Raw genomic sequence first — 13,162 nt, forward strand, 5'->3', positions numbered from 1 at the left:
ACTATTCAAGATTTCAAATACTCAGTTTTGACAGCAGAAATCTGATTCCGTACCAGAGTATAATACAGTTGCACGATACAAGTAATGAACTTTGTTATTTACCAAATAGGCCCAATGTTGAGTACACCATAGTAATAAACTTAAGCAACAGTTTGTTGCAGCATATGACAAATCAAACTGTGAGTACGCCACCTAGTTAATGACTCAGTCAAGTACTGGAATTTCATTTTGAACAACCCAAGAGATACTACTGCCTAAGAGTGTACTCAGCCAATGGTCAGGAGGAGGGTAAAAACCATTAAAATTAATAAAGAAATAAGTGAGATAAGAAGTAGGGAAAATAGAGAAGCATGAACAAAATCAATTCTTGGTCATATAGTGTAGAGAAGACAAGTGGAAATAAGATTGTTTATTTTTTATTTCTGTATTTTAGTATGGATAGGATAAAAGTAGAAAAGATAAAAGTAGACTAAATTTAATCGGTTATGAGAGTTAATCGTGAGTAAAATATGAAAGAAGTTTTATTTTATTTGATGATCTAATTCTTTTTGGTCATCCACTGGTTTTATTTTTAAGAAGTTAATAGGGAATTATCCAAAAGAAATAGAAGGTTTCAGTCCTTGTAACTAACACTGGATTGTTGCTTCATCAGTTAGGATTAGGACTTAAGAGACGCATTCCCAAAACGCTTCATATGCAATGCATAAAATTGCCAGCAACTTTCGTTACTGCTTACTAGTCTTGCTACGCATGACTCTTCACATTTTTTACATGAGGATAATATGTCACCTGTCACCTCAGGCAAATATCAGTTTGCAGAACTTGTACAAATTAATTGCATCGGTTCATCACTGGCCAGGAAGCTCAGACTATAATCCAACCCGACAACTATGCACTGGTTCATACCGTCCAAGGATCCAATGTGATAAATGTACCAATCACAGTACTGCACAGGACGAATGATACTCCCTCTAGCTAGAAGTAGAAGTCTAGAAATGACACTTACTCTGGTTAGCATATGCGGAAGAAACAGGAAGGGAGGGGAAAAAGTAGGGAAGAGAAAGGGAGGAAAGAGCGAGCTTCTACTTTTCTTTCAGATATTTCCAATGAAGGGGAGAATAGATTTATCAGGAGGGGAAGGGATTTCTTTAATTTCATTCACTTCATCTCCCCTATGCCTCATCCAAATAAGGTAAAATGTGGATACATTTTCCCTTCTCTCCCTTCCTCCCCTAAATTTTGTATCCAAACCTGCATCAATGACACAAAGCTTTGTAGGTGGCTGGCTTGTTTAGTTGCTTGCTTTGCATAGGCTAAACAAGACCCAGACTTTGAAACAAGGAACGAACTTGACATCATGCAATTCCGCTAATCGGGTCAACTAACTTCAACCACTTCCCTCTTTCATTTGGACTTTTTCAGTTGTCATATTACTAGTTCAAATCACTTTACCAAGGTAATTAATGAATACGGACGGAGGTAGAAACTGGAATCCAAATTTTCCCAAGAAGCGGTGGAAGGGAGATGCTTACGGTACCCCAATCTGAATCTGCACTTGAGCAAGCAGACCGCAGACGTGTCCACTGGCAGTGATCTGCTTGACACATATGTACTCAATGCTCACTGCACGTTGCAGTAGTCTCCCTCCCTCCCTCCCTCAGATAGACATCACTACACCAGTCCACTATATATATAAAAGAACAAATAGCCTAAGCTAAGAACTTCAAACCAATTCCACAAAAAGAGAGCCTGTTTTTTCATTTTAGTGGCATCCTCTAGTTTCACTACTTAGTTAACCGCTGCTAAGAAGAAGGTAGTACTAAGAAAAGATGGAGACCAACGGGCGGCAGTTCCCAGCGCAAAGACAAGAGACTCAGCCTGGGCAACAGCATGTCATGGATCCTGTACCTCAAACTGCTCGCTCTCAGTATAAGCCTGCCAACAAGCTCCAGGTATATAATTCATACTGCCTCCTATCTAACCTCTCATAACTTTTTCAGTCTTGTTCTGAAATTTTTCTGGTTAGGAATACAATAAAGAGACCATAGCTAAGTGCCTAAGTTATGAGTACGCCATCTTAAAAATAAACCATAAGGGGAAGATTTCTACAAGTTAGAAACGTTTTAAAATAACTACTCAGATTTCAGCTTACTGTGTGTGATGGCAGGGGAAAGTGGCTCTGGTGACAGGGGGAGACTCAGGGATAGGGAAGGCAGTGTGCCATTGCTTTGCTCAGGAAGGCGCAACTGTAGCTTTTACATACGTCAAGGGCCGTGAGGACAAGGATGCTAGGGATACCATTCAACTTATCAAAAGTGTTAAGGGCTCCGGTGCTAAAGAACCTATAGCTATTGCTGCAGATTTGGGGTATGATGAGAACTGTAAGGGGGTTGTTGATGAGGTGGTTAATGCCTTTGGGCGCATAGATATCCTGGTCAATAATTGTGCTGAGCAATATGAACGCACAACTATTGAGGAGATTGATGAGAAAAAGCTTGAGAGGGTGTTCAGGACTAACATCTACTCCTATTTCTTCGTCACAAGGTCAGCACTTAAATTTTTACAATACCCACAATGGATTGTATTGCAACAAGTTCTAGGGTTCGGCAATACCTTCTACTCCCTCCATTTCTTTTTGATGTATCCATTTCAGAAAGTGGGGAGTTTTTAAGAAAATTGGAATCTTGGTTTGTATTGGTATAAGTGTAATGATTGGGTGTAAGAAAAATGATTGTATGTAAGAGATTATAATAAAAAAAGAAGAGAGAAAATAATAAAGAAATAAGGTAAGAGAGAGGAGTGATAATGATGGGTGATAAAGGAGGTGAGAGAGTGGGTATATGGGGAAGGGAAAAGAATTAAATAATAGGGGTGGGGAAATTTAGATGGGAATATGGGTAGAATCTTTAGGTATTTTGGTAATTAGATAGAAATGTAAGGGTATTTTAGGATAAAATGTATGTCCAAAAATAGAAACGGATACAACAAAAAGAAACGCTTAAAATGGAAACGGATACAACAAAAAGAAATGGAGGGAGTAATTGTTTTGGGAAATTTATCTATGGTAACCCTATTTGACAGCAAGGATGCTTCTTCATGCTCCTATAGATCATTTCATAGTGTTTTTTGAAGTTCATGGTTAATTTAGAGAACACTAAACAAGAATTGATGAAAATGACCTTTAGTATAATTTTACCTTAGATGGAACCCCTTTTTCAGGTTATTTCAAGACCATTAAACTAAGAGCTAATTTTGCTCTGTTTTAATAGTTTTGTTCTGTTTTTTCTGTCATGGCATGTCTGCTTTATCAGCTGAAAATGCTTTATTTTGATGTCAGCTTCTGTAAAATAAAAATTTCATTTTTAAGTTTCTTCCTTACTCGAATTGATCATGTGCATATAAGCAGTACTATTGAGGAAAGCTTACTAAGTATGTACTTTTATAATAGTATGAATGATTCTATTCCCAGTATTCCTAATTATACAGTATGAATACCTTTGTTTTCTATTGACTACACTGCAGCTAGATTATTACTTATGGAAACTATTAAAAAACAAACATGAAATCTAACAAGAAATTAAAAGTGATCATGTTTCTTTTTGAGAAAAATAAATGGAATGACTTAATTTTAGTAAGTAGCAGATTGAAATTTTGGCAACTGTCATGACACATAAGAGTCAACTTAGTCAAATTTCATGCATATATGTACAGGCATGCGCTGAAGCATATGGGAGAAGGGGCCAGCATCATCAATACAACATCAGTTGTCGCATATAAAGGCCATCCTTCATTACTGGACTACACCTCTACCAAAGGAGCAATTGTGGCCTTCACTAGGGGCCTTGCTCTCCAGCTTGTGGAGAAGGGCATTCGGGTCAACGGGATAGCCCCAGGTCCTATCTGGACTCCCCTGGTTCCAGCTTCATTTAAGGAGGACGAGGTCAAGAGCTTTGGTTCGGATGTTCCTATGAAGAGGGCAGGGCAACCAAGTGAGGTTGCTCCTTCCTATGTGTTCCTTGCTAGCAATGCAGATTCCTCTTACATTACCGGGCAGACCATCCATCCTAATGGTAAACTCATCAACATTTCTTCAAAATTGGAGGTCCCAAAATTATTTGATCTGTATTGGTTTAGGTCATATGTTTCATTGTCTTGTGCAGGTGGGGCTATTGTGAATGGCTAAGAGCTTGAGGAATGGTGCTTGGTTTCTGGTATCTTTGTATGTAAACCAAAGTGAGGTATATAGAAGTAATAGTTTGTAAGAGTGCATCCAAGGTTAAGTTAATGGACGTGGTCTGTTTCCTTTAGTTTTTTTTCATTTCACTTTCTGTGTGCTAAGGGGGAGAGGGTGTGCCTTCTGAAAATATGTACCAACAATGTACATTTTGGTAATAAAAGCTTTAGTTTTACTTGGTGCAATAAATTTTTCTATAATTAAGGCGAATGCCTGTTGTTTTGTAAGCTTCACCACCAATTCCAGCCAGTGTCAACATCAGAGTGGATCTGAAGAAGAATAACCTGCCTCTGAGGCTTAAGAATTTATCTTAGGCAAGCTAAGTGATCCTTAATATGTCAAAGAGATATTCATCGTATTGAGTAAAAGACAAACTTTTATCTTTCAATAAAATTTTGCACCACTTTGATATTCATTCTATTCAGATGTGTGTGTAGGACGACCATCACATTTGTTGTTAGTTCCATCTCAGTGGTGCAATGTAGGATTTCAAATGTTTTAGTTCCGTTAAACCACCAAATCCAAATCACCAAACTGAATTATTTTGGAAATGAATTCAATATTACTTTCAAATTACTTTAAATTATGTTATTTATTATAACCAGGAAATCTCAAATCTGTGTACTTACAGCAAGTCTTTAGGAAACAAGACTCTTAAATTTTTCATTAACGAAACTTCACAAAACAGAATAACAGATATATAAATGCTGAGAACTATAAATAATTTTATTTCTCAAGTAACTCAAAGTTTTTGATAACTACATCAGGTTCTCAAATTTGTTGGATCAAAGAGGCTTCTGATGCAATGAAGAAGAATGAGCAAGGAAACTACAATAATGGACCTAATGTACAACATATTGTACAGTGGGAAACAATGACTTAAATTGGTACAATCAGAATCATTCAACAACAAAGGTAAGACTCACAATGGCTCACGAGAATGGACAGCTCAAATTTGGGCATTATCACTGAAGCATACCTCCAAACCATTGCCACCAATTCCGGCCGTGAAGCATTGGAAGCCACAGGATTCTAACTCAGCAACCACTTTATCTACCACGATGCTGGACAGAACTGAATTACATGGTCAAGGAAAAAGGACAAATAATTACGTGCAGGGACAGACTTAAGAGTTACAATTTCAGGCAAGAGTTCGACTCAATTTGGGTGGTATTACAATTAATACAGGAGTTAATAGAATATTTACTGTAAATGCAAATCAAGATATTAAAATGTTTAAAAGGATACGTGTCGGCAATAGTGTCAGTACACAACCTCCACCACCAGCTCCTGTCAGCTTGGAACGTAATTTGTATTTAAGCGTTGTTCGGAGAACAGTCTCTATGGAAGCATGGCTTACTCCCATACACTGAAGCAAGCCTTGGTTCATCTCCATTAGTTCTTCCACCTTATCTTCCTTTTCAGTGACCGCAATATCATTTGAAGCTGATGTTTGTATGATATTAGACAGCTCCTTGCTAATAGAGTCAACAGCTTTAAATACACAAGTCATTGCCTCAGGGTACCGCAGTGTCCTCTCTGACACACCAGCAACTAATGCTTTTGTGTTTCTCCCCACCTTAGTATTTGTGATTAGCATCTTCAACGGTGTATTCGACTTAAGCCTTGTGATTTCACCTGACTTGAACTGTATCATATTTCCTGCGTAATACATCATAAGTGGTTCATCTCACAGATAAATTGTATGGTTTTAATGTATCAAACAGGCCAATGAAAATCTGAGAGCTTAAAATGAAACCAAGATGTCATATGTAGTGCCTCTATGTTTTCTAACTTCAACTTGATGTTCCAGATACTTTACTCAAGAACTTCAACAGATATCCTACTTCTTTTCCATTTATACAATGTCAATGTATGCCATATTTCCATGTTATACGATTGTACACTGTTATTTTTTGTCTATTGAATCACAATGACAGTCATTTCCTGAACATTTGAGGACATATTGAAAATGAGACACCCCTCATAATTTTACATATTTAGATCATGAAATACTCTTGCTTATTTTAGTTCCTCTAATACAAGTGATAAACTAATATTATAACCATCAAATTCTTTCCAAAAAGGACACTTAATACACAGAGGAATCAAAAAGAAAGGAGATTTCAGTCTCAGTACGTAATGCTTCAGACTCCCAAGATTCATGAAACATCAGCCACCTTATCCTTTAACAACCCAAAAACTAATAGCAGGCCATAGCACAACATCAACAACACGTATAGGACTACCCCGTACCTCTATAGAAAACATTGGCCTATTAAACACAATTTTATAATACATGAGGAAAACAGAAATCAATAGCAAGTCTTCGGTGAGGCAGTTATACACTAGCTTATTCTGACACGTAAAAAGTAACCCCAAAGGAAACAGAAAAGTCATCTTGTTCTTACAATAAGTTAACTATGAAACCGTCTCAAACATATTTTGCCTAAAATCAATGTCAAAGTTATCTCAATCCCTCTTGAAAGCAACGTGTTACCTCGATATTAAAGTTACCCAATGCCTCTAATATGACATGTTTTCCTTAGGTAGGGCAAGGAAGTCAAGTATACAAGCCTACAAGGCCTTATTCTTAGAGATTATGCCCAATTGATTCTGAGGCCAAGAAGCAACAAGTGTTTAAATCTAAAATAAAAGAACAAAACGAATGACATAATGGCCAACATTCAAATGATTTCAAATACGACTAACTCCCTCAGTGGACATCCTTCAAGTCCTAGAAACAATCTATTAACTATTGGGTCTAAAATCTGGCTTCAGTATGTTATTGGCTTCTTGACAAGAAAAAACTTCAAAACTTTTGTAGCACTTAATATCTTCTAGCCTTCTAGAGTTCTAGGTCTGTCTGCTACCAATTAACATGAATTCTCTATTTTCACAAATCAAATATAGCAATGACGGCATAACTTGTAACAACTAGGAAACTAGCAAGGAGCGTCTACTTATATTTCAGCCCATGCTCTATTCTTTAAAACATTAAAAATAATGGAATAGACAACAAAATCTGTACTCGAATGTTTTATGGCATGCACAAATTCTTGTTTATAATGGGTGTACAATAAATATTGTACACCGGAGTAAAAGTTGACTCAAAATGCTTAAAAGTTACATTTATATATGTAAAAGTTATCTATTTTTTAATGATAAATTTTTTCATTTGAATAAATATTATTTCTTCAAAATCACTAATAATGTATAAATTAATCATTTAACCCTTTAAAATGTTTATCTATCAATTTTTTTATTTTATAATATAAAAGTTACAGAAAAATAGGTTAAAGTTATGAAAAACTGCATAAAAGTTATCTTGGTGTACAATAAATTTATTGTAAACCTTGTGCGCGCAAGACCTTTTGTATGTCATGACCATACAACTGCGATTTCAAACTATGTTAAGAAAAATAGATAAAGATTATCTTTGGAAACTATCAATTGGAGAAATAAATCGTGCTTTGCCTCATTCCTGAAGACTTATGTTCTTCTCCCCCTTCCTCAAAAGAAAGTGATAGCAAGAACGATCCAACAGAAAAAACATATGTATACATATAAGGAAGACCTGCGTTCCAAGAATCAATTGAATAGGCTGACATACCATAGGTGCTTACTGTGTTGTCGATACCAGATGGCCTTCCGTGAATTATCTTTTCACCTTCAAAAGCCCATTTGTTTACCAGATCAAGCTCGCTATTCCTCAAAGTTAACCAGCCTTGTTGACTGTAGTCAAGCTCACAACATTCTGACAATGCAAGAAGGGCACCTGAAAGTGCCACACAGAATGCAGCAGATGAACCCAATCCCGCACCTAGAGGAAGTTCAGAAGTCACAGTTACCGTTGCAGGTTTGTACCTAACATACAAGAATAAGTTGAAAAAATAAATATGAGAAAAACCAACCATTGGTAAATAAACTGCTTAACATTAATAGAGGCCGACCATGGACAATATCAGAACATAAACTAAGGAAAAATTCATCAGTATTGGTTGCATCTAAGAATAAATCTTCCTTCAGCAACATGATTGGAGGAGTAGGGACAATATCATGAACATACCCTTGGGTGGCCGTGTATAGCCAGAGAAAAGCTGACACTCCAGAAGCCAACGTTATTTTTGCCTCTGGAATATTTTGCTCTTCGTAGAGTGATGCTATTGACTTAAGGGTTTCTGATGAACAAGGTAAGGGTGTTGAAGGTGAGGGGGTATCAAAATCTGGAATTACTTCTTTAATTTTCCCGATTGGCCAGGAAAATTCTAGTTCCATGTCCTTGAGCTCAAGCTTAAGCATATCACCTATGTTTGCACACAAAAAAACAGGACTGCTACATTCAATATTAACAACAAACTGAACATAAGGCATAAGTAACACACTGGGAAAGCAAAGGTTCTGTCACAGGGCGAGCTCATTACCAAATAAAGTACATTTTAAAATCTAGTAAGCGAGATTCCATCAAAAATCTTCTTTAAATGATGAAGCGTTTGAATGTTTGAGACCTATACAAAAGTCCTAGAATGTAAAGTGTAAACAATAATGGTATTGACCCCTTAGAGCCGGTCTATACAGGACTTCAGTAGATGCGCGTCATGGGCTCTTTTACCTCGGGCTTTGCAAAAGAATGAATCAAAAACAGTTCAATACGGCCTGGCGTAAGTCAATACATGCCACCAGCAACGGAGGGGAGAGTGTGAGACCATATATTCCGAAATCACAATTCCGTGGAATTCCAATCAGTTGAAATATTAGTAGTAATTTGTCTCATAATGATAAATTAGGTATATTTTTAGATTACTTCAAATTATCAATTGCAATTTTCTCATGTTTATACAATTTACCAAATTTCTTCACTAAAAATTGGTTCCCAATTCCCAAAACAATAACCGAATAAATGAAATCTCTACTTGTTATTCAATAAATTACAACACTTGTTAACACTTTAACCATTACAATCATACTATTCATAATGCATCAATCACTTTGTTACTCGGAAATCTACACTAACCTTAACGGGGTTGTAAAATTAACATAGAAAGTTAGAAACAATCAAACAATTCTAAAAAGCAATTCCATAATCTCAATCAATCACCATAATAAACATTATCCGATAAGAAATTGAGCTAAGTGAGAAACATAAATTTAATTTACTTGAGGAAAAAGAAGCGCATTTATGCAAAGAATACAGAATTAAATTCAGCAAAATGCAGAAATCAGAGAGAGTAAGTTAATTACCGGGAGAAAAAAGAATAGAGACGGAGGTGCAGAGATTGATGGAGGCGGCGACGGCAGTGGATCCATGAACGACGGCGTGTTCTCCGGCGAGAATGATTTTTCCGGGAGCTCTTGTTGTTACCGCCATTCTCCCCATCGTTTTCAGTAAGATTTAGAGAGGAGAAAAAAAGTCAGAACTTAGAAGAGACCAATATTTTGTTATTGGCCTTTTATAAAAAGGATGAATGTGAATGTTAAATGTTGTTGGGGCTCGTTTTTTGTGCAGAAAGCCAGAAAATATATGCAAATATTTCCCACGAGGCACTTGAGGGAAGGTCTCGTGCGGTGATGCGCGTGTCTAACACGACGAGTGGCCTTCTATATAAGTATATGTCACTATCTAATTAAATGGAAATTATAATCTCGCCATCAATAAAAATGGAAAATATTCCTTCAATTAAATGGAAAATATTCCTTCAAAAAAAAATGGAAAATAGAATCTCAACGATATCATTAGGCAAGAAACCAAAATCAAATCTTAGTTAAATTGACATTGAGAAAAAGAATTAGAAAAGAAACAATGAAAAATCAAGAGACAAATTTAAGTCAATTTTTTTCTTTTTTAGGGGAACATTTAAGTTAAGTTGCCACAGATATAAGGAGGGAAGGAAATAGCCAACAATTGTATACATACAAGTTAGGAAAATATTGAAATACTACGTAATATTCACATTCAAAATATAACTACTACGGTATATAGTCTTTTTTTCTTCTTTAAGTAATACTACCTAGAATTAAAATATAATCTAACATAAATAGAAGTGTATACAGAATATTTGAAAGTTGGAAGAGTATGAGTGGAGTAGCTTAGAATCTTAGATTGTACAAACACGTGCATTAGTGTTGTGGGCAAAATTACCGTGCCTTCGTGTACCAATGAGGATGTGACACATGGCACGTATTACGCCCCGTAAGCAGGAACCATACGAAGTCTACTCCGGAGCATGGGTATCAATCTACGTACCTGCAATGTATATGTATTCGTATCTATGTATGTATAAATGTATGTATTGTACCTACACCCAAAAAGGGGGCTTAAGTAGTAAGTATCCTATGGAATATAAATACGCACAATAGGCCCAAATAGCTCACTATTGCCTAAAAGGGCTAGTAAACTGTAAGAATGAAGGACACGTGTCCTCCCCTCATACCTCAGCCAATCATGTAAAAGGAATATTAGGTTATTCCCACAAAAACCTAGTACTATAAATAGCCCCACTTCCCTAGAAAAAGGGGTCACAATCAATACAATCAAGAACATTTTACTGCTCTGCCTTCTCTCTACTTTCTCTCTCTAAAGATAGACTCTTGCTAAAACCTTAACTACCAGAAACCTCCAAGTCTAAATCTCCCGGAAAAACCCCACAACATTTGGCGCCGTCTGTGGGGAGGTACGGTATTATGGAAGGACAACAACAGGAGAACGGTGCTGGGCGGCCTCTGAGGGTGGAGCGGCCACCACTGGAAAGGGAAATGCCGACCGAGCAGCAGTATACGCCGGCCCCGAGAATAACAGGAGAAGCCGCCCGGATTTTCGCAGCAGGGCACACACCTCGTCATGCCGAGGTAGTGTAGACACCTACTTTTGTCCCCATTCCCGAAAGGGAAAGGTTCGATGATGAAAACATAAATCTCCACTTGACAACGCATCTCCTATAAAATAACGAATCTCAATTCCCCTTTTCATTTCACCCGAAAACCTGCTATTTATAGAAACCTGTTATTTATGGAAACCTGCTAAAAATAGTAACTGTCGTAAAGGGTAGCTTCTAAAAGTGGCAATTCATAAAAGATAGAAACCTGTCAGAATTAGGTGTTGCACTCCAACATAAATCCTAAATGAGATAGAAAACTGCGAGAATCCTATTCCTAATATGATTCAGAAATAAGAGTTACGTATTAATTAAAATCCTAACGAGCCTAGAGTTCGTAAAGGGACCAGACGCATTCCGTCATGAAATTGATACGCACTAAAAGACTCGATTAAAGTCTCAAACACTACGGATTTCAGGAATCCGAATCTGACTAAGAAAACAGCCCAGACCCTATTTTCAACGCCTGGCTCTGGGCGCCAAAATCTTCGCCGCCCAGGCCTGGGCGCTGAAAATACCAGGGTACGTGTTTTTTCCTAATCCTTTGTGGATTAGAACTCTGCAATTCTATCTTTCCACGAACTCTTCCCTATAAATACAGCCCCAAATTCGACGTGAAAGGGACACACACAATTCATATTCTGAGTATTGACTCCAACCCTTAGCCTAAGCCTCACCCTGCGAAATTGTTCACGCGTTCTGTCGCAATCGATCCATAAATCGAACAGAACGTATCCTGTCCCGTAATTTGAGATTCGTTAAATAAAAAGGAGAAATAGCAAAGTCAAAGTGGTTAGTTTTCTGAGAACCGTGACGCACCTCTCAAGGGTGCGTCGTAATGTGTCCCTTTTCGATGATTTAACTGCTTTCCTCGCCCTTTTTATGAACTGTTAAACTAACTAAATCTGATTGTTCTATCACGCCTAACAAATATAATATTTTTGGGAAATTGGATTATCATGCTAGGTCCCTTAATGCTATCTAAATCAGATAATCGCGATCGATTTAGTATTATATGTTGCATATTGCTAAAATCAACTCAGATTAGTTTAATAGTTAACGCATGTCCCTTCAATTATTTATGCTGAGCTAGTAAGGATATCCTGCCTCTGGAGTTATCGACGAGCGAAGTACTCCTCTCGGTAGTTACAGTCCCCCGAACCCTCAATCTCTACCTTGCGGGTGTATGTTGAGAGATCCCCACACCAGGGATCACAAGGGAACCTACGGCCGTCTTGGTCAAACATAATTCACTAGTAGAAAAAACCCCTATTGCACCCCCCTTGTTGCAGCGTACATGTCTTCATTCTCTTCAACAAGTAGTCAGTCAACGCGGGTCAAAGCCTATAAAGAGTTGTTGCAGCGTACATTTTAAATGTTCTCTGCAATAAGTGTTTTTGCAGGGGGCTTTTACTGTTCGCTGCAATAAGTTATAACCTGTTGCAGGGTACATCTCATTGTACGCTGCAACAGGTCAGCTCTCAAAACCAATTCTCGCTTCTAATTAACAATACTGGCTCGCGTTTTAATTTGCAGCAGCTGGTACTTGGAACTTTTTTCCCCTTTCAAGATTTCTCATCGCGCGCATCACCTTCTTCTTCGATCTTCCTGGCCTCAACTCTACCGGAAACACCGCAGCACCTGGCCCCTTCTTCTTCTTCTTCAATCTTCCTCGCTGGCCCCCTTCTTCTTCCCTCTGCGTTTTTTCTCTCTCCTCTGCTTCTCAGTCACATCCGAAAATTAGGGTTTGTGAATTGAAATTGGGGATTTGGGTGTTAGGGATTTTCGTAAGCAGTGGTGGTCGACACATCTGAACCTTCTTCCGACACATCAGCGGCAGAGCAGTGGTGGTCGACACATCCGAACCTTCTTCGTCTGGTAAGGATAGCAATCTTCGATTCACGCGTTTCCGCCGCTAGTAATTTAATTTTCTTCTTGAATTTGTGTTATTTTACTTTAATTCTTATTCAATTTGATGATTAATCAACTTTATTGGTTTAATTTGATTTGATTGATGATTCTATGCGATTCCTTACAAGTCTTTGATTTTGCTGAT

General features: G+C 37.6%; 2 protein-coding genes across 2 annotated transcripts; one reads left to right on the forward strand and one right to left on the reverse strand.

The window, feature by feature from the left end:
• Nucleotides 1-1,152: 1,152 nt before the first annotated feature.
• LOC110778866 (NADPH-dependent aldehyde reductase 1, chloroplastic) lies at nucleotides 1,153-4,552 on the forward strand. Its single transcript, XM_021983410.2, has 4 exons — nucleotides 1,153-1,952; nucleotides 2,168-2,544; nucleotides 3,712-4,070; nucleotides 4,161-4,552. The coding sequence occupies exons 1-4, from the start codon at nucleotides 1,830-1,832 to the stop codon at nucleotides 4,181-4,183; spliced, it is 882 nt and encodes a 293-aa protein (XP_021839102.1). The 5' UTR covers nucleotides 1,153-1,829; the 3' UTR covers nucleotides 4,184-4,552.
• Nucleotides 4,553-4,939: 387 nt separating this feature from the next.
• LOC110778865 (mevalonate kinase) lies at nucleotides 4,940-9,721 on the reverse strand. Its single transcript, XM_021983409.2, has 5 exons — nucleotides 9,476-9,721; nucleotides 8,304-8,541; nucleotides 7,848-8,101; nucleotides 5,483-5,896; nucleotides 4,940-5,308 (listed from the first exon to the last, which is right to left on the reverse strand). Exons 1-5 carry the CDS (start codon nucleotides 9,609-9,611, stop codon nucleotides 5,184-5,186), a joined length of 1,167 nt encoding a protein of 388 aa, XP_021839101.1. The 5' UTR covers nucleotides 9,612-9,721; the 3' UTR covers nucleotides 4,940-5,183.
• Nucleotides 9,722-13,162: the final 3,441 nt, after the last annotated feature.

The sequence above is a fragment of the Spinacia oleracea genome, chromosome 4 (assembly GCF_020520425.1).
Source record: "Spinacia oleracea cultivar Varoflay chromosome 4, BTI_SOV_V1, whole genome shotgun sequence".
Taxonomy (NCBI): domain Eukaryota; kingdom Viridiplantae; phylum Streptophyta; class Magnoliopsida; order Caryophyllales; family Amaranthaceae; genus Spinacia; species Spinacia oleracea.

Bases quoted from the DNA above. Each gene is read 5' to 3' on its own strand.
- LOC110778866 (XM_021983410.2), top strand. From the start codon at position 1,830: ATGGAGACCAACGGGCGGCAGTTCCCAGCGCAAAGACAAGAGACTCAG. The intron at 1,953-2,167 runs GTATATAATTCA...GTGTGATGGCAG, and splicing joins AGCCTGCCAACAAGCTCCAG to GGGAAAGTGGCTCTGGTGAC. The intron at 2,545-3,711 runs GTCAGCACTTAA...ATATATGTACAG, and splicing joins TCCTATTTCTTCGTCACAAG to GCATGCGCTGAAGCATATGG.
- LOC110778865 (XM_021983409.2), bottom strand. From the start codon at position 9,611: ATGGGGAGAATGGCGGTAACAACAAGAGCTCCCGGAAAAATCATTCTC. The intron at 8,542-9,475 runs GTAATTAACTTA...GTGCAAACATAG, and splicing joins CTCTATTCTTTTTTCTCCCG to GTGATATGCTTAAGCTTGAG. The intron at 5,309-5,482 runs GTATCCTTTTAA...CATGTAATTCAG, and splicing joins ACTGACACTATTGCCGACAC to TTCTGTCCAGCATCGTGGTA.